This window comes from Microplitis demolitor, chromosome 10, assembly GCF_026212275.2.
Source record: "Microplitis demolitor isolate Queensland-Clemson2020A chromosome 10, iyMicDemo2.1a, whole genome shotgun sequence".
Classification (NCBI taxonomy): domain Eukaryota; kingdom Metazoa; phylum Arthropoda; class Insecta; order Hymenoptera; family Braconidae; genus Microplitis; species Microplitis demolitor.
In genome coordinates, this window is record NC_068554.1 from 2448176 (window position 1) to 2475219 (window position 27044).

The 27044-nt window shown below is 30.3% G+C and overlaps 6 protein-coding genes across 16 annotated transcripts; 5 read left to right on the forward strand and 1 right to left on the reverse strand.

Moving 5' to 3' along the window:
• The first annotated feature begins 96 nt into the window (after nt 1-96).
• On the forward strand, nt 97-3162 carry LOC103570036 (facilitated trehalose transporter Tret1-like). Of its 2 annotated transcripts, XM_053742525.1 has the most exons (6): nt 97-540; nt 791-986; nt 1052-1496; nt 1688-1999; nt 2060-2201; nt 2274-3162. In XM_053742525.1, exons 1-6 carry the CDS (start codon nt 402-404, stop codon nt 2447-2449), a joined length of 1410 nt encoding a protein of 469 aa, XP_053598500.1. In that variant the 5' UTR covers nt 97-401; the 3' UTR covers nt 2450-3162. The 2 variants fall into 2 exon arrangements, with proteins under 2 accessions (XP_053598500.1, XP_008545855.2); XM_008547633.3 differs by having other exon boundaries at nt 402-540; nt 2060-3162.
• Nucleotides 3163-3787: 625 nt separating this feature from the next.
• LOC103570034 (actin-binding LIM protein 2) lies at nt 3788-16304 on the reverse strand. 7 transcript variants are annotated; one of them, XM_053742522.1, is made up of 16 exons: nt 15700-16304; nt 12966-13126; nt 12682-12847; nt 12337-12589; nt 11933-12257; nt 11731-11802; nt 11388-11574; nt 11046-11311; nt 10676-10970; nt 9785-9871; nt 8749-8853; nt 7338-7435; nt 7122-7191; nt 6796-6836; nt 5483-5686; nt 3788-4566 (listed from the first exon to the last, which is right to left on the reverse strand). In XM_053742522.1, exons 1-16 carry the CDS (start codon nt 15701-15703, stop codon nt 4453-4455), a joined length of 2448 nt encoding a protein of 815 aa, XP_053598497.1. In that variant the 5' UTR covers nt 15704-16304; the 3' UTR covers nt 3788-4452. The 7 variants fall into 7 exon arrangements, with proteins under 7 accessions (XP_053598497.1, XP_008545850.1, XP_008545849.1 ...); XM_053742521.1 differs by lacking the exon at nt 7338-7435 and having other exon boundaries at nt 3794-4566; nt 6754-6836; nt 8753-8853; nt 15700-16021; nt 16089-16296; XM_053742520.1 differs by lacking the exon at nt 7338-7435 and having other exon boundaries at nt 3794-4566; nt 6754-6836; nt 8753-8853; nt 15700-16027; nt 16089-16296.
• A 1422-nt stretch (nt 16305-17726) lies between these two features.
• On the forward strand, nt 17727-20152 carry LOC103570033 (speckle-type POZ protein). Of its 2 annotated transcripts, XM_008547624.3 has the most exons (3): nt 17727-18140; nt 18212-19470; nt 19737-20152. In XM_008547624.3, exon 2 carries the CDS (start codon nt 18386-18388, stop codon nt 19448-19450), a length of 1065 nt encoding a protein of 354 aa, XP_008545846.2. In that variant the 5' UTR covers nt 17727-18140; nt 18212-18385; the 3' UTR covers nt 19451-19470; nt 19737-20152. The 2 variants fall into 2 exon arrangements, with proteins under 2 accessions (XP_008545846.2, XP_008545845.2); XM_008547623.3 differs by having other exon boundaries at nt 17727-19470.
• A 284-nt stretch (nt 20153-20436) lies between these two features.
• LOC103570082 (speckle-type POZ protein B) lies at nt 20437-24195 on the forward strand. Of its 2 annotated transcripts, none has more exons than XM_053742211.1 (3): nt 20437-21848; nt 21926-23928; nt 24003-24195. In XM_053742211.1, exons 2-3 carry the CDS (start codon nt 22893-22895, stop codon nt 24008-24010), a joined length of 1044 nt encoding a protein of 347 aa, XP_053598186.1. In that variant the 5' UTR covers nt 20437-21848; nt 21926-22892; the 3' UTR covers nt 24011-24195. The 2 variants fall into 2 exon arrangements, with proteins under 2 accessions (XP_053598186.1, XP_053598187.1); XM_053742212.1 differs by having other exon boundaries at nt 20445-21848; nt 22879-23928.
• Nucleotides 20811-21731, forward strand: LOC128668775 (speckle-type POZ protein-like). The gene has a single exon (XM_053742453.1). It carries the CDS (start codon nt 20811-20813, stop codon nt 21729-21731), a length of 921 nt encoding a protein of 306 aa, XP_053598428.1.
• A 594-nt stretch (nt 24196-24789) lies between the features above and the next one.
• LOC103570031 (lariat debranching enzyme) lies at nt 24790-26892 on the forward strand. 2 transcript variants are annotated; one of them, XM_053742204.1, is made up of 5 exons: nt 24790-25039; nt 25150-25597; nt 25678-25969; nt 26053-26153; nt 26240-26892. In XM_053742204.1, exons 2-5 carry the CDS (start codon nt 25401-25403, stop codon nt 26781-26783), a joined length of 1134 nt encoding a protein of 377 aa, XP_053598179.1. In that variant the 5' UTR covers nt 24790-25039; nt 25150-25400; the 3' UTR covers nt 26784-26892. The 2 variants fall into 2 exon arrangements, with proteins under 2 accessions (XP_053598179.1, XP_008545842.1); XM_008547620.2 differs by having other exon boundaries at nt 24790-25597.
• Nucleotides 26893-27044: the final 152 nt, after the last annotated feature.

Here is a 27044-nt window from a genome sequence, read left to right on the forward strand (position 1 = left end):
ACTTTACACAACACGATAATAAAAAATGACAGAAAAAATTGCGTTACATAATAAACATATTAAAGAGTAATAATCCTACGGTAAGATTTATTTGTAGTTTCACTTTCATCAAATTCTGCAGTCAATTATCAAATACAAAATTTACTTGTCAGGAACTTTAAAAATATTAGGGGGATATATCATTTGTGATGCAATATTGGTAGGGGGGTAATGATATTCATGTCGAAACTCAATGTGTGTTAAAAGTTTCATTTGCATTACTATTAGTCTTCGGTATCTTATCTTAAAATAATAACTTAGTGTAAGTGAAATCGATAAAGTCATTGCCTTAAAATAAAAGCTGCTAACAGAAAAACCGTAATTACTAAAAGAAATTATCAGTGAATTTTTCTATACCTTGAATGCTATTTTCTACAATGACTAATTTAATTGAACAAAGTTATGATGATAAAAAAATATCCCTTATCAAGGACACTAAAATTGAGATAATCGATTACGAAAAAGGATCCAAGACACTTCAATTCCTCGCGACTATTGCTGGTATCAAATTTTTTCGTTACAATCTACACTAAGCCTTCCTTTTTATATATTGTAATAAAATAAACAAAGTTCAATAACTCCATTATGTCATGATAAAGTGCGAATGCTATCAGCAAGATAACAAGTTATTTAAATCGTTAATTTACTTAATCATATGGCAAAATTTAATGAATTAACTAAACAAATATCAAATTGATTTATCCTAAATGTGCAGAAAATGAATGATGTCATACTTTGTTTTGAATTCCAGCAAACATATGTGTGATGGCTGGCGGCGCAATGATTGTCTGGTCAAATCCAGTTCTGTTGATGCTCAGCGAAAATCCAGCAAATGAAGAAAATCCTCTGGGTCGGCCGATCAGTGCAGAAGAGACATCTTGGATCGGAACACTGCCCGCGACTGGTGCACTGATCGGAAGTTTTTTTCCAGGATATTTTGCTGAAAGGTGATAATAATTTATTAATGTGTTTAATTAATTAACATAATAAATATAGAAACCATCGATTGCAGATGGGGGAGACGGACAACTTTATTGGCCAGCATCATACCATCAATGATAAGTTGGACACTGACTGGTACAGGAAAAAGTATAGGAGTCCTCTGTGCGGGAAGATTTATTTCAGGTCTAGTGATTGCTATTGCATTTAACATAACTCCAATGTACTGTGGGGAAATTGCGGAGACTTCGATTCGAGGGGTACTTGGTGCATTTTTTCAAGTATCTATTACTCTTGGTCAGATATTTGCATTTATTATTGGTCCATGTGTTTCTTACACCCATTACTGGATCGCTTGTGCTGCATTACCGATGGCTTTCTTCGTTCTCTTCTTACCCATGCCGGAGTCTCCGCACTATCTGGCAGCGAAAGGTCGGACAGAGGATGTCATCAAAGTGCTGGCAAGGCTGCGCGGAAAGAGCGAAGATGCTGTGCAAAATGAAGCGCATGAAATTAAGGTTTTTAACGAATTCAAACTATCAATTTTAGAACACAGAAAAAAAGGATTTCTTACCTAAAAAAAAAAATTGCATTTTGAAATGAAAAGAAAATTTTCTTAGATCTAAAAAAAATTTTTTGCACCAAGAAATCATTTTTTTTTTGTGCAACAATAATTATTATCATACGCATCCATTATATATTTCACCAGGCATATGTTCAAAAAACTTACTTTAAAAAAGCGACGACCATGGACTTGTTTAAAGCCAAGTCTAATTTGAAAGCACTATTTATTACATGTGCATTAGTAACTTTTCAAGAGATCAGCGGAATCGGTGTAGTCATTAGTTACTCAGGACTTATATTTGCGAGTGCTGGAAATTTCGGTATCAGCGCTTCACTGGAAACTATTATTGTAGGAGTAGTTCAACTAATTGGTTCGTGTGTGAACCCACTGATTGTCGACCAATTGGGACGTAAGATCCTATTGATCATTTCTGGTACAGGATCCGCTCTAAGTCTTGTAAGTCAATCACTTAATTAATTTAATTCCATAGCAATGAAGATGATTGTATTTTTCCAGGGAGCGCTCGGACTCTTCTTTTATCTCAAAGATGTAGCAAAAAGTGATGTTAGTGGCATTGGTTGGTTACCATTAACTTCAATGATTATATACATCGCAACTTATAGTGTTGGATTGGGTCCCCTTCCTTGGACGATTACGGGTGAGATATTTTCCCCGGAAATAAAATCCAAAGCATCGGGAATAACTGTTTTTACTTGTTGTTTTATGGCAGTCGTTGTGAGCAAATATTTTATAAATATTGCTACGGCATTTGGTCATTACTCGGCATTTTGGATTTTCAGCTGTTTTTGCATTCTCAGTATTTTTTTTACTATATTCGTTGTACCAGAAACTAAGGGAAAATCATTACAAGAAATTCAAAACGAACTTAGTGGCAAAGCTCATTAATAGATAATTAGTTTTTAAGAAAATTATCTTTAGGTTGTTGTCGTGTAGAAAGATTTTAACAAGACTTTACGTGATTGTTAATTGATTAGTTACAAATAAGGTAAAAGACCAGGTACCCGATCAAGGAACTAATACTCGATCTCTCTATGTATTGCTATATCTATATTTAGTAAAATTTAATAAATACAGTCGAACTCCATTAACTTGGATTCCATTATCTAGGAACTTCCCCCTGAATCTTGACCCCCACTGTCTCCTACCCGGTATATACATGCACCTTACATGTATGTAAGAGCGCATGCGCTGTAGTTTCCTTTCTAAGGGAGAAGGGGCATCCATTAAGTAGAAAATTTCTATTAATTTCCGCTCCTCCGTAGACTAACTATCCGAGTTAATGGAATTCGACTGTACAGACATACAAATACATGAGTAATCGGGTACTAGGTCTCTTACATACGTACGCAAGGTTTTCTACATGTAACAGATCTATTGATAAAGGCTCAGACAAAATTTTGCCCGAAAAACTTTTGAATCGAACTATCACAGAACTGCCTCAAATAAAACAATAAATTTAAATCTAAAAAAACTTATGATAAACAATTTATATAATTAGTTAAAGTTTTGCGTATTTATTAAACTTTAATGCTAGTGGACTAGCAGAAGCGTGTGTGCTTCATACAACGGCAAATATAATTATCTCACATATTTTTCATCATTTGTTTGTTTGTCTGTGTGAGAGTTAGAGATAATTTAAAAGAAATTTTATTTATTTAAATATTTTGTTTAGTATTTCTTATTAATTTATATTTATGACTTATTAAACAAATATAAATTGCACGAAAGTATAATAAATTTATGCAAATTCATATGATATGCGATGATCTTACTGCAACTACAAATATGACAACATTATTTATTGTTTGTTTGTTTTTTTGTATTAATGTTTAAGAGTGAGTGTTTTTTTGTCAATTGACATTTATCAATAGGCACATGACTCAAGGTAAAATGCAATGTCTTTGTAACAATTAAATACATAAAAGTCATCCTAATGCCTAAAAGTACGTGTACATAAAATTTAAATTATTTTTTATAAGCTACCATTTGTTTATTTGCATTTTTATTTCATTTATTCATTATTATTATTATTATTATTATTATTATTATTATTATAATTATAACTACTGGCAGTATTAATTAGTTGCCAAAAAATGACGGTAAGTATTTACTTTAAGTTAAAATTTAACAAAAAAAAACTTAAAACTTCCTAATTATTAAAAAATTCTATGAAATTTTTTTAGTTTACTTAAAAAACTAATTATTGACAAGTAAAAAAATAAAACCAGTTTATTACCGAGTAAATACTTGAAATTTAAATAATAATTTTTAAAAAATATTTTAAATCCGCTTAAAAATAATTAAAATTATAATTAACTGATTTTATTTCATTTACCCGCCAAATTTAAATGAAGAAAAGACAAAAAAAGCTATAACGCTTACAATAATGAATAATACGTGACGGCAGCTTTTATGATGCTAAGTCGCGAGGGATTACATTACAATAACGACTAAAAAAATTAATAATAATAATTATCAATGTAATAATAATAATAATAATAAAATAAAATGATTTACGGATATATCTTTGCACATTTATATAATTTTACATCCGTAATCATTAATCTAAATGTAGCGGACATTATTTAATGACTCATGAAATCACTACTCTATTTATAAAATAAAATTATTTGATATTTTAAAATGAAAAATAACTAAGCAATGAAAGCGACACCGTCAAATCTATTAAATTGACATAATGTTTTTTGCACCAGTAATAAAACAAAAAAAACCAACGGACAATTATCGGATTGCATTGAATGCAAGTTTGAACGACAGAATTCGTTTGTTCTTTTTTTTTCATAGAAAGAATTTAAATTTCAATTAATGTAATAGGAATGTGCACTCGGCACGTATGTCAGAGTAATTTTAAAACTACAATAGAGTAATTAAAAGAGTCGAGCGCGCCGTTTTATTTCATTCCGGCGCCATTGGGGCAGTCGATAAAACTCAGAGCGGTTGCATTGTAGTATTGCTTCAAATTCAGCGTCCGATAAATGTCGCTGTAACAAACAATTCATTTATTATTTTATGAAAGTCATGTATTGTATAAATTAAAGAACGATATTCTTTCCGCTAAACAGAGCAGGAATTGAAACTACGGGTCCAAGAATCCCAAGTAGCAGAGACAGCTTTTAGATGTCATAAAGATGTCTTTTGAAATGACAAGACAAATTTTTTTTTCTTGCTCCCCAAGCCGAAAGTACGGTCTTTCTGGACGTATTACACTTCAGAAAGTGCCACTTTTGTGGTTGATTCGAAGTTTAGAAAACTGTCACTAGAGTGCGCTTATTTTGTATGACTAGGTTATGCAGCAAATGTACAGAAATTTTTCAATTAAAAACAAACAATTTAAGGATTCAAAAAATCAAAATTTTAAAAAACGCATATACAGATCTATACATTTTTTATGGATTTTCTTAAATGATGACAAACCCATTTTTTTTATAGAATTTCTATGAATTTTCTACGGATTTTCTATAGTTTTTTTATGGGTTTCGGCTTGACCTCAGTTTTGCAAAAGTCAGGCAGACCCCATCTCTTCATCTCGCTGATCAACTTCTCCTTGAAATGTTAACTAATTCAACATACTTTCAGCTGGGGAGCAAGAAAAATAGTATTTGACCCCCGTCCAGAAAGTTAAATGCCCCCTAACGTATGTGAAATGAAAGCCTTGACTTTCATATGACATCCGCCGGGAAATCCAACTTTCTAGCCTAGTGTCGAAATATACTATTTATATAAATAAGAAATACAGGTGGTCCTAAGAGTCACAGGAAATTTGTCTTCTTAAAAAATCGTTTAGATTTGTGTCACACGTGTCAAGTCTTTTCATAATAAGTTAAAAAACAGTCTGAAAATTTCTTAAAGACGTCACAAAGCTAAAAGTGCTACTTGGGATGATGAAAAATTATTTACCTCAAGGTTACAGCGATCAACGTCAGCCGGCAGCCTATAATTCGTAATAAGAAGCAAATGATATGGGTAAAGCTTTGGTGGTTCTGAAGGTGCTGCTCCCATGTCTGGTAATGAACGTCTTATATGATGACCATGAGTTCCAGAACTGACTGTTCCTAGTCCGCCGGTGTACGTTGTCGATGAGGGAAGAATACCACCATCATTCTATATTTTATTAAATTTAAATTATTAATTGACAATTAACACAATTTTACTTATTTAATAAAAAAATATTAAACTTAATATTATACAAGAGCCCGTAGTACAAGTGCACATGCAATATGTACACACATTTGTTTATTATTATCGTGCAATAATTTTATTACTTTTACCAAGATCTCAATATACATTTAACAGTAAGTACATACAAATATATATAAACATACAAATAATGTAAACAGTATTTCTAAATTAAATCCATGCAACTGTACCCTAGCAACATTACCCTAAACAAATTACTTAACTTCTTACGGAAGATTTAAATAAGACTTGAAGAAGATGGATTTTATAAGTAAACTTGCAAAAGATTTCATCAAGCCTCGCTTCTTCTTAATGACTTACGGAAATCTGTAGATACAGTCTGCAGCAGTATACCTATATAAGAATATTAGGTCAGAGTTGCTGCAGAATTGCTTGATATCGGGTTTCTTTATCTCCGAGACCCTAAATTCAAACGCAGTAAATACTAATGCTCGCGGAGTAACGATGAGGGTGAATATGTCCAGGTATCGAAAAATTCTGTAGCAATTCTGAGCCAATCCTGAGCAAGTATTTTCTTAAAGAGGGCCTATAGTAATTTTTTTTTCGAGCTTTTCTCTCAAACAAAACCTGAAAATGCAAAATTAAGACCGAGGCTCGATGCATTACTCTATAAACTAGCAATCTACATTATCATTTTAAAAAAATCTTAATTGTTTAAAGACTAGCTGAAGATTGATGATGCAGACTTGCTGAAGACTGAAGATACTGATTTACGTAAGACTTTCTTAAGAATGCTACTAGTGTAAGCAAGTTTAAATAGTAAATAGTATATTACACACCTAGGGAGGAAAGTAGGAATCGGGTTGAAATGTCGTACTTTCCTCCCTGAGTGTATAATATACTAATTATTTAGAGAATGTAAATAAAATAAATATAGATAATTAATAAATTAATAAGATAATAGATAAACAATAAACAAATATTTAAAATCATACGGCAAATAATAAAATGCAACATCAAGTGCTACAAACCATGCTTGTTCGACGTGAGTAGTACGGGGCTGATGTACATACCAGTGCTCGTCTGTCCACATCCGTAATGCTGCCTGTTGATACTAAAATTTTATGGGAAACGCAAATGAAAATATTACATAAGACAAATATATTATTATTTATACCATCGCTTTTTCTTTTTTTTTATCACAGTTTGTTTTAAGACAGTAAATTAAATTATAAATAAAATATACAAATAAAGAGGATTTGACATGCTGGTATTAAAAGATTATTATTAATAATAAATTAATATATGTGTATATTAATTATCAATATCGTTTTATAATTTAAAAAAATTTATACACATTTAGGACTTTAATAAATAATATATGAATTTAAGTACTCACTATCTGATTTGCCAGATGAAAAATCAGTGCTGTGGGTTTTGTCTCCCATGCCGCTGAATGAATAATCACCCTGACCAAATAAAATAAATTAATTTTCAAAATAATAATAATTATAAAATAAATAAAATTAATTTTTTTTTGTTGTAAATAATAATAATACACGGTAGTGTATGTAAATAATTATTTTAAAAATAAACGCGGCGCAATAAGACTTACAGGGAGAGCAGATACAGAACCACCAGTAGACGAGAAGGTGTGACTTCGCGGTGCCAGACCGTATCCCGGCTTCGGGATGTGTCGAAGGGAGCTCACAACTGGTTTCAAATATCAATCGAACAATGATAATAATAATAAATGTAAATGAATAAATAAATAAATAAATTTTATTAACTTTTTTTCTAATCAACAACTCACGCCATTCCCATACGAATGCCCAACGTTCGCAGCTTTTATTTTCACAAACTTGTTGAAGATAATCGCGTATTGCAAATAATAATGATAATAGTGTAATGACGGTAATAATAAATATGTATAACAAGCAAAGCTCTTCACTACTTAATCTTAGCTTAAAAAATAATAAATTTGGCTGTTTAAATAATTTTAATTTATAGTAAATAATAAATTTTATTAAATTTATAAAAATAAGCTGTAAATTTTAATACCTGCGTGGTAGCAAAACAAACTCTGGATTATTATTTATTATTTGTTGATAATTTCCCGCTATAAAAATTTAAATTTTCAAAAAAAGCGCGCGTGTCAGATGTCTTATAATTGTCTGTTTATTTAAGAAATATCTGCACTGTAAAAAGAGCGGTGTTAAAATAAAATAACACCAGTGTAGGTGGTGTTAAAATATCGGTGTTCAATCGGTGTAAAAAAAATTCCACGCATAGAAATTAGAAAAAAAAATCTATTGCATATGAAAAAATATAAAAATTTAATGAATATTAACAACAAAAAATATTTTAACACTAGGAAATTTTTTTAACACCAGTAAAGAATATTTACACTGGCGGTGTTATTTTAACACCGCCTAAGGTGTTGAAATTTAACACCGAAAGTTGTAACACCTATACCACCTGGACTTACCCCGATTTTTACAGACTAATAATTGTTGAGATTTTTCTAATTTTTTTTTAACAGAGCACATGTGATAGATTTCTAATAATGGTCTGTATGTCTAAGAAGTTTGTAATAATGGTCGAGATTTTTCTTATTTTTTTTAACAAAGCACACCGACGTTCTATTTAGCAAATTTAATAATTTTTTTTTCATCTAAAAATCAATTCCATATTTAGTATATATATAATATTTTTGTCTAAGTTACTTAAATAATATTTTTTCTGACAATTACCATCTGAAAATTGCACAGAATCACCTAATAAAAAATATTAAGCAGACTCTTTGCCTATTAGCTCGTCTACATGGACGTTAGGTTTCAATAATGCTCGAGATTTGTCTATTTGTTTTCACAAACAGCGGAAATTTCTACGGATGGCCCACAGAGTCAATAATTTTTAAGAAATTTGTTTCGATTTTGAGTAAAAGTTAATTTAAATAATTAATAAAAAATGAATCGAGTTTGAATTGCATTACCACAAATGTGCAAGCGTGATTGCTAAAAGACTCACCGACTGATAGTGCCTAGCAGCGTTTGGAAGTGTGAAGGCGCGTTGATTACCGAGAGGTGGATAGTTTCTGGGTGCCGGGGAACGAGCCGATGATCTTCCGACTGGTCAGCCAGGTATAAAAACACACGACACAAACACAAAACACACAAGTAGAGATACGATAGATAAAAAAGATTGATGCAGTAATAAAAATATAATAATTCAATCGAATTTGCATATATATGTATATATAAATTTAATATATTAAATAATAATCGTTAAAGTGCATGATAAATTTTTTTTAGTGACGCGAGATATTTAATGAAGTGATGACATGAAAGGAAGAAAAGCATGTACGTGTTTGTGTGGTGATTTTTAGTGGCATAAAATTCATGCAAAAAAAAAAAAAAATAAATAAAATTATAATCAGATATTACCAGACAGCAAAAATTTATGATAAGCGGAGAAACTAAAAGTAGTAGACTCGGTATTGAAAACGACCGTAGCTCTGGTCTTTTATTTATTTTTATACTATTTTTTTTTTTTTGTTATTTAAATTACTTTACTGGTGAGTGATTTTGAAACCGAGTTTCAAAATTAAATAGTATAAAGAGTGACATAGTTTATAAAATAATGACTTACTGCATGCGAATTGAGGCTGACATCATCTTCATACTGAAAACTATCACCTCAGCGGTAATTTTCTTGAGTTCAATGTTGACTATTGTTTGCAGATATTTATTTAAAACTTTACTAATCTAATCAATTGTATGTATTTATAGTCTCATTCCTCATTATTATTTTTGTATATATTTTAAATTGTTAAGAGAAAAATAAACATTATTTTGCGCAGCCGTTTTTTTAATTTAAAATAATTAAACTCTATAGTAATTATTAATCGTGAAGAAGCTCAGCCGTTGAGTGATAAATGTTAGTGTAGAATGTGCGAACGTGTGGACATGTATGAGATGACGGACTCTTAGTTAATGACTGATAATGTAATTCGCTAGCGATTCTATATGATTGTAAATAATAATTGTTTTGTAAAATTACCATTGTAGCTTGGAGCGGTACTAGATTTGTAACTAACGCCGTCATCGTCTTCCCATGGTCGTGCATGATCAATATTTCTTGATGGAGCTAAAAAATATAATTCATATATTTATTAGGTCATCATATTATGACAACTTTTTTTTTTAACGCACTAATAGTTTCTATATTTGCAGGAAGGCAAAATAAAATGCCCATAAAATTTCCCATTTAAATAACATGGGAAAAAAAATTTTAAGTTTGGAATTTTATAACTCATGGCTCATTGTACAGATAAGCCCAGGTTGTGTTTTTGTAGGGAATTTAACGCTCTACAAAAAAAAGTCTCTTATCATTTTTTGATAAATTTGTTTAAAAGTTATCGGAGCTTGAAGTCAAATTTCCAATAAATTTCGAGGTCTTTTTACTTTTTCAGCGAAACTATCAGGCTTATCACGAAAAGTCATAGGACCTTTTTTGAAGACAATTTTATTCTCTACACATTATCTTAAATAAAGTTTTTCAAAATTCTGCATTGTTTTCCAGTTATTTTCATTTTAATTTCAAGCTCTTGAAATCGATCAGAATACTACTTTTTTTAAGAGCTTGACATTAAAATGGAAATAACTAGAAAGTTATGCGAAATTTGAAAAAAGTTTATCAGAGATAATTTGTAGGGAATAAAATTGTCTACAAAAAAGATTCTATGACATTTTGTGATAAGTCTGATAGTTTCGCTGGAAAAGTAAAAAGATCTCGAAATTTATTGGAAATTTAACTTTCAGCGACCTCTAAATATTAATATTGAGGACTCATCTTTTAACAGACATTGTATCTTCCTGCAAGTATAGAAGCGATGGGCACTAATAATTTAATTAAATCCTAGTTTACAAATAAATTAACAGATAAACTTACAAGCACCAACGGGGCTTTCATATCGTAATCTGTAAGTCGGTTCTCTAGCTGCCGATGGAGTTCTCGAAGCGTTTCGCGGATCGACATTCGCGGCGCGATGCCGTAAATTTTCACGGTCTTTTTCTATATCATGAAGAAATACTTTAGCAATTCCAGTGTCAATTTTACTCAATTCGTCCTGTTCTTTTTTTAATTTCTGTTCAACTTCTTTGATATAATTTTTACGCTCGCCGTCTAATCTATCTGAGCGATCGGTACCGTCTGTAACAGCATCGTCTTCATCATCTGACACTCCCTAAAAATTTTAAATTCAATTATAAAATAAATTCAGTCTATTAAATAATCACAAGTAATTAATTATTATAAATACCTTGTAAGTATCAGACCATCGGCGGCGTCTCTCCGGATCAGTATAAGGATACGGAGGTGCTGGAAAATCATCCCGTTCAATCGGTGGTTTAGCTCCAGGTGGACGTTTCATAGCATCTGGATAATGAGCGAGTTCAATTGGCTCATCATTGTCCACTTGACTACCAGCTGCTGGAGATTTTGGTCTTGTCTCACTCAGTGCATCTACCAGTGCTCGCATTCCTGAGCGACTGCTTCGACCTCCGCTGCTTCTTATCGAACGTGATGCTACAGAATAATAAATAAAAACATTTTAAATTATCTGCATACATTAATTTAAAAAAAAATAAAAAATGAGACTTACAATTTGGTCGATGAAAATGTGGACTAGTCGGTGGTTTATCATAAGGCTGAATAGGACGTCTCAAGTATCCTTGACTCGGTACTTCTGTCAGATAAGAATACGTACAAATTCTAGAAACATCTTCCGCATTACCGCGTCCATATTCTCTCAAAATTAATCCAGGGCTTCCGGTTCGTGCTGGATAATACTGTGACATTTTATAAAAACAAATAAATAATATTTTGCAAAAAAAAAAACAATAAGTTACTATTTTGTAATAAACTTCAATAATTGCTAGTGATTGTAGTACAGAGGGACAACAAAAAAACGTGATAAAAATGAATGGATGGTGATAAAAAAATACCTTGCGACTCAAGCTGCTGTATGGACTGCATATTGACCCGTTGAGACTTGGAGTGCGAGATCTCAATGAGAACTAGAGTTATGTAAAAAAAAATAATAAAAAAAACCAACGTAAAATAAAATAATCTAAACATAAAGAAATAAAAACAATAACAGGGAAAGTGTAAGGTGCAGTTGAGGAAAATTATGTGTTAATAATTCACCTGCATCTCAGATGCGCTACTAGATATACGTTCCGATTCTCTGTGCTGAGGTGTATGTACGTCTCTAGTTCCATGCCCATTGACAATCCCATTGGTTCCAGTAGGTCCTGGACCACACCGTGGATGCCATATAGCAGTACCCTGCAAGTACATTTCTTCTCCATCCCCAAAAGGATCTCCGCATTTGGTACAGCGGGCGCAAGTCGGATGAAAGTGATGATTCTCACCAGCCTGAAGAACTTTGCCGCTTATATAGCGGCTGCAGTAAGCGCACTTGACTCCAAATTGTTTTTGATAATCTTTCTCACAGTATGGGACACCATCTCTGTAAATAAATAAAAAGTTAATCGTCATTGTAAATAAATAAATAAAAAGTAAATGTTGATGAAATGATCAAGTCATACTTTCCCATGTACTCGCCATGCAGTACACTGTCGCAGCTGTGGCATTTGAAACACCAAACATGCCACTGACGATCCAATGCAACCAGGGCTTGTCCCTCTTGTAGTTTTTCACTGCACCCAGCGCAGGCACCAGCATCATTACTGCTGTCTCGAGCAGCCGCGGTTTTTGATCGGCTGTCATGAGTTTTACTTCCAATTGGCGTTGATGCTTCACGTACTGGTATACTGACGCACCGATGACACAGAGCTTGACCTACCAGACGTACAGTAAAAAAATATTAAAGTAAATGAGGATGAGACAGTAGACCGGTTTTAAGAGTACGCCAGTACATATATCAAAAGTACCTTGAACCAGAGTAACTTTAGTTCCTTGACCTAACAGCGGTTGTCTACACCTCTGGCAATGAAAACAGTTGGGATGAAACGCGTGTTTCTCGCCAGCAGTCACTACGTCACCCTCAACGTATTCACCGCATCCAGCACACCTAGTACCCCAGCGCTCGCGATAATCCTGATGAGATTAAATGAAAGAAGAAAAAAAAATGTTGCATTATATTATCATACATTAATATGAATATATTATTAGTGGGCTTGACAGTTAAATTGAGTGATGCTAAGTAATCTTTCACCTTTGTACAGTAATACGATCCTTCGCGAGCAAAAAATCCGCCTTGAGCAAGACTGGCGCTGCATTGCGCACACTTGAAACACCCGATATGAAAGTACTTGTCTTGAACTCGCAGCACCTCACCACTACATTTCTTTTTACACGATTGGCAATAAGTTTTACCTGCAAAGAAAATTTATAATTATAATAATAATAATTATTATTAAATTTATAGTAATATATATAACCAATAAAATAATCGGGCGAGCATCAATGAGCATAATGAACATTGCATTAATATTCTATGACCTCTGTAAACTATTATTCCACTAATATCGCCGCGTTAATGTCATTCATAAGTGGACTAAATAGGATGTCACAAAGTGGGGTCAAACGTTAAACGTCAAACTCTCAACTAATCGGGCAATATATGACATTCCCTCTAAATAATCTTATTCAATTTTATCTCTTATTATAATTTTTTTTTTCTTTCATAATTATTATTCATTAATTGATAAATTACAAGTAAATAAGTAATCATTACTGGTCGGCGATAATGAAATTTAATTTTTAATTTTAAAATAATAATGATGATGTCATAATTATTATTATTAATAGTAGTAGTACACAGAGAAATTTATGGTAACAATTACAATATATTATGGGAATGGTCCCCATATATTACACGCAGATAAATTTTCATTAAAAATTACCCAAAAAGTTTGGTACTGTGAGGACATGTGGTAATTATTTAAATTTTTACTATGTAAAAATTTAGTTATTGACTAGATGTCCTCACAGTACCAAAGTTTATGGGTAATTTTTACTCAAAATGTGTATGGTAATCATTACAATAATTCTATTACCATGCAATATAGGAACTGTTACCATAATGATGGGAATTGTTGCCATAGTTATGGAAATTTTTTCTAGAAAGTATGGGTTATATCCCATAATTCCAAGTAATTATTACCATAAAAGTTACGATTGATATTTGATAAACATACTAGGAATGGTTATTATAAATTTCTCTCCGTGCAGTAGTAGTAGTAGTTAGTGGTAGAAGTATGTTTACTATTATTATTGCTATTAAAAACTAAAATAAAAATAAATATTATAATTTCATCATCATAGTAGCGCTAATAACATTAGATAGTACGAGCCAATATTAGAATGACGATTGTAGAATCATTCTCTTGTTATCACAAGAATGCCGGCCGGCTAATTTAAGAATAAACGTATATAGTATAGAAAGTTCACCTGCGACTTAAAACCAACTACGATAAGATTATCTACACTACAATAATTCTTTTAATTTTTTTTTTCATTTGATTAACTACATCAATATAAAATTTACGACATTAAAAAATATTAAAAATAAATTTAAATTAATGATAAAAAATAATAATAATAATAATAATGATAATCTACGTGGTAACCCAAATATTACAAACAATATAATGCGCTACATATTTTCGGTAATTATACAATCTATTTCGACAATAAAAAGCATCATCATCATCATGATCATCCTCCCCCTCTTTATTTAACAATCTCTCAGATATGACGTCATGTCTAATAAAAATTCCAGCGATAAATCTGTAAACCTGGCACTGCTTATTTTAAACTTAAATTTTTATTAAACTCAATTACAAATAATTTATTTAAATTTTTTATTTAAAAAAATATATGTCTATATTTACTTTCTTTTATAAATTTTACTCTCGTTCCCACTTAATTAAACGACTAATTATCCAGCATAATTAAACTCAATACAGGATACGCGTTATGTACATTTGCAGATTGACTTACGTAATTTAAAATTATTATCATTATTCCAGCCAAAGGTATATTATTTCAACTTCAAACAAAGTTATATATAAATCAATTATAAATATACATTTAACCATAACTTTTTTTACTCTTTGCAAAGGTAATCAAGTGTAATTGAGCTCATTAATTTATTCCTGAGAGTTATAGTCCCAAGCAAGTAAAGAAAATCGATATCAAATTAAAGAGGTTTCCGTCTCTATCAATTTTTCTCCATCTAATCCTTGGGTCTCTCAGTTTTATCAGTCCCCATACAAAATTTTTACCACAACAAAATATAAAAATTTTTTAAGGCACTGAAGTAAATTTTTATTTATTTACAAGGTGTGGCATCTAAGTGTAACAATAGGATGACTAGTCTAGTGGAGAGAAAGGACGGAAATGCTGGATTTGTCCTAGAAAATATAAAACTAATTTTAGCTGTAGGGCAACATAAGCATAAGTGTCTCTATGAGAAGTCAACATTTTCTGAAAACATCATACTCATACACATATTTTAATTTTTAGTACATATATTATATATATATCCTAGTTTCATAGTATAGGTCACCAGTTAAAATAAAGAGGGTAGACGAACATGAAAATAAATTTTCAAAATAATAATCAACATCATCACTATAAATGCCATTAAATATAGGGCGTAACACCCACACTCTAAAATTCTTTAGTCTCTCCTTCGTTTTTCTCATACATTACAGCATTTACTCATGTGCGGCATACAAATTTATATAGTAAATAATTATTGTACGTTGATTGGCCTTTAAATTATTTAATATACCCAAGTAATATACACGCCGTACAGGTGGATGTCATAATATTTAATTAGTATAAACACGTATATGTATATTTGTATATAGATATATATGTTTTATGAGTTAAGATAAATGATTGCCGGTGTTAAAATAATAAAATGAATGTTTACTCACCCATTGTCACTGGATTACTTTTAAAAAGCTGATAATCACGATCACTTGTTTTTAATGATTTATTGCTGGGTCACACGGGTTCCAGTAATAAAATAATTTAAGATACGGCGTTAAGTATCTTGATAAAGTTGGTATGGTCCAACTGTTAGGATCTTGGAATCACTATAATTTAATGTCGATGTCGATGGAGTTGAAAGTAGAATAATAATACTAATGACAACTAGCAGCTTATTTTTTTCACTACTCCCAACCTTTTGGACGTACTCATACTGAAACTGTATGATACTGTACACTGATGTACTGGTGCTCAGCTTTCTGTCGTCTATAACTATGGAATAATTAGCTGTTACGAGAGGAGAGAGAGAGATTATACACTGGATTCTACGTACTGTATTAATTTTTTTTTGTCTCTTTTGCTCTTGTTATTTTATTTAGCACTGGCACTGCCACGAAGCGCTGACTTTGGAATCATTGGATGGATTTTGCCAGCCACCGATTGAGAGAAGTTACTTTTTTAGTTTTACTAGTAACTATTATTGCCATAACATGTGAATTGGCGCCTGTGTTCGAGATGCTAGAGATTTATCTCAGGGACGTAATAAATATTTTCCTTGCCCCAGATAATACTTTTTTATCTTATCTAAAAAATATTTATCTGGAATTTAAATATGATTCTGACAATAGCTGAGGTTTAATAATACTGGGATTCAAAAAAAAAAATATTTTGAAAAATTACATAAATAATGTTTTTAATTTTTTACGTGTGCATATTTTTAGTTTTTTTTTTTTTCTTTTTTTTTTAATTGGAAAAAAAATTCGAAAAAATGATACTGACGTTAGCTGACGTTTAATAATTTTTTTTCAAAACGATAAATCATAAAAAAAAATATTTAAACAAAATGTATCTAGAGATTTTTTAATTTTCTACACGAGCATATTTTTAGTTTTTTTTTTAAGTTGTGGAAAAAATTCAAAAATTGTTAATTACCTGCCAACTTCAGGATCATTTAAAAATGATGAATTTTTTAAAATCGCACCTATAGTTTTTTGAAAATTTTCTGCATAAGCTTTTTTTTTGTAATTGATTTGTTGAAAAAAAATCTGAAAATTTAAAATTGTCTGTTAACTGCAGGATCATTCAAAAATTGTTAATTGTCTGTGATATTCAGGATCATTTAATTAAATTTTTGAAAAATTTAGGCGGTATTTATTTGAAATTTAAAAATTACTTTAATAAATTGAATGATTTAAAAATTTCTTACAGTTCAAGTCTAAGAACCAAAGACAACTAGACATGAGAGCTTGAAGAAGATTGCATACAAAAACAAAATTCTAAATTCTAATCAAGAAATAACATAAATATTTTACTGCTAAAAAAAAATGATCTACTAAATCTAAAAAATACGAAGAAGTTAAACTGCAGTACAAAAACACAAAATAAAGAAATGAATGATTTTCAAAACTAATTTGATAAGTTAAATTATAAAATATACCTGTATGACCTATGCATATATATTTTTACAAAGATACTTTATTACTCTGTAGTAGATGTCGCTCGTAGCGCATCTCACAAGTCGTCATAATACTCAGTTAAGCAGCATGGAGATGGAGACTACTTTAATCTTTATGAAAAATTGAAAATTACAATCAAATTTTAAGTCTGATGGCTAGTCGATGAAGAACTGGAAATTTCCGGTAAATTCAAGATAATCAAATGCACTTTCTCCTTTAAAGAATAATTTACAACGCATGCGCTGTTACATCACACAAATGATCCATTTGTATATACATACAATTGGCGCCATTTGTACCAGGTCGTATTTTGTCCTTGGCTCATTGGTTCCAAATGAAATCTAATAAGATCATCAAGCTAAAGACAAGGAATACGATCCAGTACAGATTAATGTCACCGTCAGGAGCTATTGGAGAAAAATTTTTTGTAAATAACTTTTTCCTAATTATCTTTTACTCAGCAATCGCTTGGTTTCTGCATATGTTATGTTTGTTTTGTACCTGAGATCCTGTTATAAGTTACTTGACAAGTTGACGTCTGTCATTTATTTACGTAAATACTTTTATAAGTTAATCAAGATTAACTTATAAAAGGACTGTAGAAGCAATCGCGACAACCAAAAAATTTAATTAGTGGAACTGGAGTAGGGATACCATTTCAAGAGCGAAGAAAATAGAGGAAGTAATTTATAGCCAGGTTGTACTGTATTAGAATCTGACTGTACCTTTACGTCCTCTACCCTCCATAGTATTGTCGTACCTCAACAATTGAATGATTGTCCCACTACCATCACTCAGCACGTACTTCCTACACCCCACTATAATCCAGGAACATTCTTTCTATTCATTGGGACTACTTTACATTCCAATAGGTACTAGCACATCATCAATAACATCTGAATGTCGCTACTTGTCACCATCACAGTAAAGTGCGTGAGAAAAGACGCTCATAATTATCAAATTAATTAAGTTTGTTTGTAATTTTAAATTAAAATTCTAGGCTCGCTAACTTGAAAATCCTAGTGAAGTTTCCCTAAAACATTACATGTGTCCAATTATACCATAGAGCGTGGTGATTAAACTCGCAAACCCAACACGCAGTTTCAGACATTGGTGATTAATTTTCATTTTCACGTTAACGTGTCTAGTTTTTATTCGAAACAAGAAGACTACAATGATGAAGATCGAACGCGGTTACACAAACATAAAGAAGCACGTGGTTTTATACGAATGGAAAATAAACGAAATAAGTTCATATATTGAAAAATCAGATGACCATTCCGACCAAAATATTTCAATAAAATCGCCATCATTTTCAGCAGGAAGTGACTCGGAAAAAAAATGGAGTCTTGAATTTAAATCGAGCCCTGCTGAATTATCAGAAGGTACTGAAAAAAAATGGCTGTCTGTATTTTTAATGCACACTACAGACTCTGATGCTGAAGTTAAAACAAAATATTTGTGCTTCATTTTAAATAATAATAATGAGAGAGTTAAGATAAAAAAGTTCAGCAAAACCTTCAAAGGTAAAGGCGGCTGGGGAAATCGTCGGTTTCTTGACAAAAATGAGTTACTGGAAAGAAAAGATGAACTCACTCCAAATAACACACTGACAGTTTGTATTGAGCTCAATGTATTTGATGACTTGACGACGATGTCCAATGACTTAAGTATACTGCGAAAGTCTAAATTCCGTATGGCTGATGACTTTAAGAAAATTTTCGACAGCAAGATAGGCAATGATGTCATTCTAAAAGTAAAAGACCAAGTCTTTGAAGCTCATAAAATAGTTTTGATGGCTCGCAGTCCAGTATTCTTGACGATGTTTAGTTCTGAGATGATAGAAAATAAAGAGTACAAAGTTAACATACCAGACATTGATCCTGACATCTTCAAATATCTGTTAGAATTCATTTACACTGATGATGTTTCAAATTTAGATGCCGTTGCTGAAGACCTGCTTGAAGTTGCTGATAGATATATGTTAGATTCACTAAAAGACAGATGTGCAGAATCACTTTGTCATTCTTTGACGGTTGACAACGCTGTCAAGTTACTAATTTTAGCAGATAGATATTGTGTCGAAGAAATGCTTGAACATGTTTCCAATTTTATATTAACGAACGCTGAAAATGTTGTGGAAACTCCTGAGTATGAACTGATGGAAAAAACAAATCCGTCTTTGGGTCTGGTTTTATTTAAAAAATTCGCAGCATCTAAATCCAATAGGGCATTTTAAATTATTCATTTTTAATGATAGCAAGTATTTTATTTTTCATGATCCTGCAGTCCACAGATAGTTAACAATTTTTGGATTTTTTTTCAACAAATCGTTTACAAAAAAAAAAAGAAACTAAAAATATGCACATGTAGAAAATCAAAAGAACTGTAATGCAATTTTTTTTATGATTGATCGTTTGGGAAAAAATCCAAAAATTATTAAACGTCTGCTGACTAGTATCATTATTTGACTATTATTTATAATTGTTATTATTTAGTTATAATAACACTTTTTTTTATTACAGGGAATTAATCGACGATTATGGAGTCATGTTCATTGAAATTTAAATTAATGGCCTTCATATATTTTTTTGTAAAAGAAATATCGTGATAATAATTAAGTACACAACGTTTTGCCTATTGGCAAATAATAAATATTAAATAAATAATAACAAGTTGTTCTATATATAGATATATAAGTACGTGATCCATACTAACATAGGTTGTAAATATATATATATTGAATTGATTCGTTGTATTGAATATGAAAAATTGCAGTACTAAGTCAAGCTTTTAATAGTTATTTATAATTTGAAAAATAATGTTACATTATATTATACTACTACATGATTAATAGTTTTAATTGTTAATTAATGATATTAATTACTTAGTGTGATAAGCTTGAAAAATTATATAAAATTTTATTTATTTAATAAAAATATGTTGCAATAAATTGACAGCTAATTATTTTTAAAATTATCGAATAACTTTATATTATTTTTTTGTAAAATTAATAATTGATATTTTTTTTTAAACAGGTTAGCCAACGTTTGATAATTTTTTTAAAAAATGATAAATTTTTTAAAAATTCCACCAATAGTTTTTTTTTTAATTATCTGTACACACATATGTTTATTTTTTTTCATTGGCATTTGATTAGTGGAAAAAAAATCCGAAAATTGTTAATTGTCTACTAACTTCATCATCTAAAAAATGCGTACTTAGATAATTAAAAAATCAGTACGCGCGTTTTTTTTTCAATGAATTACTTTAATCAATTGGAGAATTGTTCCGTGTCTTTTATTAAATCCACGGGTTCCAGAAAATGTTATCCCGTGTCTGCAACCTGGCTCGTAGTTTGTCTTGCAATCGCGGGCCGTATCGTGAATCGTGTAGATACTGCCTATGAAGGACACAAAAAAAACATGGTGACTGTTTAGTACGAACACAGTACAGATTATTTTTCCTTATTTACACCTGATTACATTGATACTAAAATATTGGCGCCAATAATATATAAAGTTACCACTTTAGCATAAAGTAAATATTAATCGCAAGGTATTATCGGTATAAAAGAATCAATTGTTCAATTTATAAAAATGAAAAGATGTTATACAGTTGAAACTAAACATACAGTGACGTACGAATGGAAAATAAATAGTATAAGTTTGTATTTACAACCTAAAAGTAATGATGAGGGTGAAAATATAAAATTCAAATCTTCTTCATTTTCAACAAGCGCTGGTGTAAGAGACTTATGGAAGTTACATCTTAATTTTAATCACAATGTACAATCAGTAAATAAAGGCTTCGTGTCAATGTATTTACAATCTTTGATAAATGATTGTAAAATTCAAACAGAATTTACATTTTATGTTTTGAACAATAAAAAAGAAAAGACTAATGCTGAAACTTTGAAACTGTTATTTGAAAGCAATAAAACTTGCCATGGGATTCCGGATTTTATAGTGAAAGAAGAGCTACTGTTAAATAAAAGATTACTTACACCTCATGACACCTTGACAGTTGGTGTTGAATTGGTAATATTTGATAATACCCTCGATATTCCAATAAAGAAATCAACTAATCTAATGGCTCAGGATTATAAGCAGCTTCTTGATAATAAAATCGGCAGTGACATTGTCCTAGCAGTGGGTGACCAAAAGTTCGAAGCTCATAAGTCGATTTTGATGGCCCGTAGTCCAGTTTTTCTAGCGATGTTCACTAATAACATGAAAGAAAGCAGAGAAAGTGAAATAACTATACCAGATATCGAGCCTCATATATTTAAAAAAATATTATATTCAATTTACACTGATGAAGTGACTGAATTAGATGAAAATGCTGAGGATTTGCTTGAAGCTGCTGATCGTTTTCAGTTACTGTCACTTAAAGAAATGTGCGAAAAATCTCTTTGCAATTCTGTGACTATTGAAAGAGCGATTACGATTTTAACATTGGCAGAACGACACAACGCAAAGCAATTGATAGATTTTGTAGCTGATTTTATAATAATATAATGGCGACAAAGTTGTCGAAACTCCTGAGTATAATATAATGGAAGAGTCACATCCACTGTTAGCATCGATTTTGTTCAGAAAATCTGTTTCAATGAAAGGAAAAACATTTTAACTATGGTAATTTAACTCTATCTTTGTTACATTTTTTTAAATTATACATTACCTGTAACATTAATTCATTGATTATTATTTAGATGTATGGTGATTAATTATTGGGTTGTCATTTTTTTCTACAGTTGACAATTTTTATTAATTAGAACTTAATGGAAGTTTTTTGAATTTTTTTCATTCCAAATTTTATATACATGTAGTTTTTTATATTCATTGATAACAAACAAATATATTATTACTTATTGATTCTAGTGCAATGTACTTTTCTAGAAGTGATATAAATCATATATTTCTATTAATGACATTACAATTTTATACTTTAACTACTTTTTTGTTATCATTTATAAGAGTTAATTAGAAAATATTGTAGTTGAAAATAATTTGTATTTTTGGAAAATATCAATTATATTTTTTTGTACTGAAAAATAAAAGGCAGCAATTTAATAAAAAGTTACTTACTACAAACTAAAGACCGATTTAAAATTTTTAAAAAGATGTATTTTGAAATTCATTTATAAAAAAAATAAGCTGATGTAATAAAATAAAAAGTACTATTTTTAACTTCCCGTTATAAAATTTGGAAACTTTTGAAAACGGGAAGTTATTGATTTCGGTTCGATTTTCGAAAATCAAATTTGGTCTTCGGTCTGGATCGTCGCCTAAGAAATTCTATAGAAAATCTAGAACATTTCCCTGAGTTCAAAAACAGCGGAAAGTTTTTGAGTTTTCCCACAGGGTCAACTGTTTTTCAGATTTTTTACTCGAAAAATTGCTCCGAATATTTTATTTAAAGTTCCCGCTATTAGGGAGCGCTTCTGTCGCGCACATTTTGAAATTTCCAAGCATTCAAACAAACGTGAGCAAAGTATTTCACGGTTAACACGTGTCTGTATACTTTTACTTATTCTCCTCGTATTTATTTATAAAATTTTCAGTGTTTGTTTATCAAATTTTTATAGAAAACACTCGATTATTAATTATCAATTAACTAGTGCTGTTTTTAAAATAAGTAAATAAATAATTACATTGTTTAAAGATATAATAATAAAAATGGCAGAAGCAATTAAGAAGAAACGAGGTTACACAATCGTAAAAAAGCACACTATTGTATATGAGTGGATGATAAACGAAATAAGTTCATACATCAAATCTTCTTATACTGCTAAAAGAAGTATATCACTCTATTCCCCAGAATTTTGTACCGACTCTGGTGTAAAAGATTCATGGCGACTTCATTTAAAATTCAATTCTCCACAATCTTCTGGAAACAAAGACTATATTTCAATATTTTTACGGTCTTTGAATTCAAACCGAGTTATAAAAACAAAAGTTGTGCACTTTATTTTAAATAAGAAAAGAGAAAAAGTTTTGATACAGAAACACAGTCAGGAGTTTGAAATCGAGCAGAGTTTAGGCTATCAGAAGTTTTTGAAAAAAAGTGAGTTACTGGAAAAGAAAGATGTGTTGATTCCGTACGATACATTGACACTAGGAGTTGAGCTCAGTGTCTTTGATGATTATTGGACGATTTCAACTTCTGCTCCATTCAATGAATCAAAACGTCTGATGACTTGCGACTATGAAGAACTATACCGCAGCAAAACAGGCACTGACATCTCTCTAATTGTACAAGGCAAGAAATTTGAGGCACATAAATTGATACTGATGGTACGCAGTCCTGTGTTCCATGCGATGCTGACTACGGAAATGAGAGACAAGATTACTATACAAGACGTAAAACCAGAAATATTTAGTCACGTATTAGAATTTATTTATACTGACAAAGTTACTGGACTGAATGACATTGCGGAAGATCTGCTTACAGCAGCTGACAAGTATCAGATACAAACCCTCAAGCAAATGTGTGTTGAGTCGCTCTGTTTGTCTCTAAATATTGAAAATGCTGCAAAACTGCTCCTTCTTGCGGATCGTCATAAAGCGAAATTGATGTTAAAGTATGTCGCAGAATTTATGACAATAAATGCTGAGAACGTCACGCAAACAGAGGAATATAAATCTATGGAATCAATAAAACCGGATTTGGCATTATCGGTATTTAAAAATTTTTCGGCGCTGAAAATTAATGGTAATTTTACTCACTGATTCACTTTGCTAATAGTTATAGTTTATTTTAAATTAATTAATTGTCTACGTTTCCAGATAAATAAATTTACGGAAGGATATACTGCACTGCCTGTATTAAATTTGGAAGTCATATTTAATTATTGAATGTAATTTAAAGAAGTATTATATTAATTTTACTATGTAAAAGTACTTACATAGATACTAGAATGTAGTGATTTGTATATTATTTATAAGTAATTTGTGGTTTAATTTTTATAAATAAATCTGGTCATTTATATAAGTAGCTATGACTAAATAGTATGTAGTTTATTATAATTAAGAAAATTAATTTGTTAAGATAAATTATTTTTATGCTGATTCTTTAAAACTTTGTATTAATTTAAAAAAAAAAGATTATTTAAATATATCAATTGATAAAATTTTTTACAAGACCCAGTACCTGATTACGGAATTAGTATACATATATATATAATATGAAAATTCATGTGTAGTTTTTTTATAAATACATATAATTCCTTTATTTTTCATCGATGAAACAACATTTTTGCAGTTACATATCATTATAAAAATTTGTCGAATAAGAAAGAAATTAATAACTCATGAAAGAAAAATTTAAAAAATTCATATGTAGATTTTGATGAAGAGAAGAATTTTTTTTTTTTATTCTAGTTCAGTTAAAAAGAATGTAGTTCCACAAAAAAAGAATCAAGTGCGTGTAAAGATATTGAAAATACGAACCTATTCCCGGTTTTAAAAACTTCTTAAATCGTTTTTTCGCAGATATTGATTGTCGTATTTTCAATTGTTGTATGTCTGTTACCAAAAGATGGCGCCACTGCGGCATTCTTAAATTTAACAAAAACTTGTTTTATTTATACTAACCCTAATTGTAAGATACTACTTTGGTTTTAGCCGGTTTATATATGTAAATAAATTACTCTAACTAGTTTTTTAATATATTCCGTCTATAAAAATCTCACTTGGATCCAACACGAGGACTATTTAATTTTTTCCAAGTGAATGCTGTGTAGTAAAATATTTTTGTCAGTTTACTTGTAAAGTAATTAATACTTTCCACCAAGTGGCTCGTGCATAAAAATATATTTTTATTTGTGTGTAATTTAGTATTTTGTCACTTGCAATATTGATAAATTATATCAAAATATTTATAATTTTATTTAGATAAAAAAAGAAGTTTAATTTTTTAAATTATTGACAAAAGTATTGGAGTATAAATTTTATTTTTTGATGAACACGTGGAAATTTTGTATTTAAATTACGAAAATTTACTCAAGTATCCAGGTATTGGTTGTACCTAATTGATTTTTAATTTATTACTGACAAACTCAATCTGTGAATACGAAAATTCAACAGTTTTAAAGTTCTTCTGGATCTTTAACTTGACGTGATAACTTGCAGTATTTACTCCAATAATTATTTCATTACTAATTAGTGTTTAATAATTAATTGAAAATGAGGATCGCTGTCGAAGGTTGCGCACATGGAGAGTTGGAAATTATTTATGATACTCTTATAGACACTGTAAAAACAACTGGTAAAAAAATAGATCTTCTAATATGCTGTGGAGATTTTCAAGCAGTCAGAAATAATGAGGATTTGAATTCTATGGCTGTGCCAAATAAATACAAAGAATTATGTTCATTCCACAAGTAAGTATTTTTATTTTCAATATTCATTAACAAAATTTTTAAATGCCGACCTTAAATAAATGGATTTTTTATTTTACTAGATATTATTCTGGAGAAAAAATCGCTCCAGTGCTGACTATATTTATTGGAGGCAATCATGAAGCATCAAATTATCTGCAGGAGTTACCTTACGGTGGATGGGTAGCACCCAATATTTATTACATGGGCTACGCCAGTGTACTTAACATCGGTGGAGTCAGAATTGCTGGAATTTCAGGGATTTTCAAAGCTCAAGATCTACTGTCTGGACATTTCGAGCGACCGCCATATAATCCTTCGACTATGCGGAGTGTTTATCATATTAGAAATTTAGAAGTTTTTAAATTAAAACAGGTATTTATTGTTGTAGATGTCTAAATGTTTTAAAATTCCCGCCAAGTAGTAATATTTGAATTAACTTTTATTTTTATTTATAGCTGAGTGGAAAAATTGATATTTTCCTGTCCCATGATTGGCCTTGTGGTATTACCAAGTATGGTAATGAGGAAAAATTGTTAAAACACAAGCCATTTTTCCAGTAAGTATTAATTTTATTAAAAATATATTTTAAACTTCAATAGATTTTAATAGAATTTTATTTATTTATTTTTTTTTTTTTTACAGAAATGATATTGAAAATAATGTACTGGGTAGTCCTCCATGTATGGAACTTCTAGAACTTCATTACCCATCTTATTGGTTCTCAGCGCACTTGCACTGCAAATTTGCTGCATTGGTACCCAAAGAAAATTGTGATAAAGTTACAAAATTTTTAGCTTTAGATAAATGTCTTCCTAAACGTAAATTTTTACAAATTTTGGACATACCACATGATGAAAATGAACCATTGTCACTTTCGTATGATTTAGAATGGTTGACAATATTATATTTAACAAATTACTTGTTAAGTGTTAAAAATACCCCGACATATATGCCGGGACCTGGTGGTGTCGGACGTTGGAATTTTACTCCAACAGAAGTTGAAAAGAATATAATTATTAAAAAATTTAATAACGATTTGACTGTTCCCCTTAACTTTGATAAAAAAGTTATAATGCAATCTAGTAATATAAATTTATCTGTTAATAATCAAACGACTGAATTCTGTGAGAAACTTGGGATTGATGATCCTTGTGTTCTGTTACAGCTTCAGCAAAATAGAAATTGACTTAATCAATTATGTATATTTATAATGAATTCCAAAAGAGTTAATTGTTAATAGTAATAGTAAGTAATCAATTGTATATTTATTGACGAACAAATAAAATAATTTTTGTGAAATACTTCATTATATTTTATTAATTAATTCAAAGTATCCATAAAGCTGTATACATATAATAAGATAAAATTTAATTAGTAGCGTGTATATTACACTTTTATTGTACTTACATTTTATTTATTTATTCAAAAATTTAAAAAATTGTTACTC

What these genes read in the sequence shown, in the direction of transcription:
- LOC103570033 (XM_008547623.3), top strand. Translation starts at nt 18,386, where the DNA reads ATGATGAAGATCGAACGCGGTTACACAAACATAAAGAAGCACGTGGTT.
- LOC103570034 (XM_053742522.1), bottom strand. An exon ending in GATCGTATTACTGTACAAAG is followed by an intron (nt 12,848 to 12,965) that starts GTGAAAGATTAC and finishes TAATCTCATCAG; the next exon opens with GATTATCGCGAGCGCTGGGG. An exon ending in TAAAGTTACTCTGGTTCAAG is followed by an intron (nt 12,590 to 12,681) that starts GTACTTTTGATA and finishes TACGTCTGGTAG; the next exon opens with GTCAAGCTCTGTGTCATCGG.
- LOC128668775 (XM_053742453.1), top strand. Translation starts at nt 20,811, where the DNA reads ATGAAAAGATGTTATACAGTTGAAACTAAACATACAGTGACGTACGAA.
- LOC103570031 (XM_008547620.2), top strand. Translation starts at nt 25,401, where the DNA reads ATGAGGATCGCTGTCGAAGGTTGCGCACATGGAGAGTTGGAAATTATT. An exon ending in GAATTATGTTCATTCCACAA is followed by an intron (nt 25,598 to 25,677) that starts GTAAGTATTTTT and finishes TTATTTTACTAG; the next exon opens with ATATTATTCTGGAGAAAAAA. An exon ending in AAACACAAGCCATTTTTCCA is followed by an intron (nt 26,154 to 26,239) that starts GTAAGTATTAAT and finishes TTTTTTTTACAG; the next exon opens with AAATGATATTGAAAATAATG.
- LOC103570036 (XM_008547633.3), top strand. Translation starts at nt 402, where the DNA reads ATGCTATTTTCTACAATGACTAATTTAATTGAACAAAGTTATGATGAT. An exon ending in CCAGGATATTTTGCTGAAAG is followed by an intron (nt 987 to 1,051) that starts GTGATAATAATT and finishes CATCGATTGCAG; the next exon opens with ATGGGGGAGACGGACAACTT. An exon ending in ATGAAGCGCATGAAATTAAG is followed by an intron (nt 1,497 to 1,687) that starts GTTTTTAACGAA and finishes ATATTTCACCAG; the next exon opens with GCATATGTTCAAAAAACTTA.
- LOC103570082 (XM_053742211.1), top strand. Translation starts at nt 22,893, where the DNA reads ATGGCAGAAGCAATTAAGAAGAAACGAGGTTACACAATCGTAAAAAAG.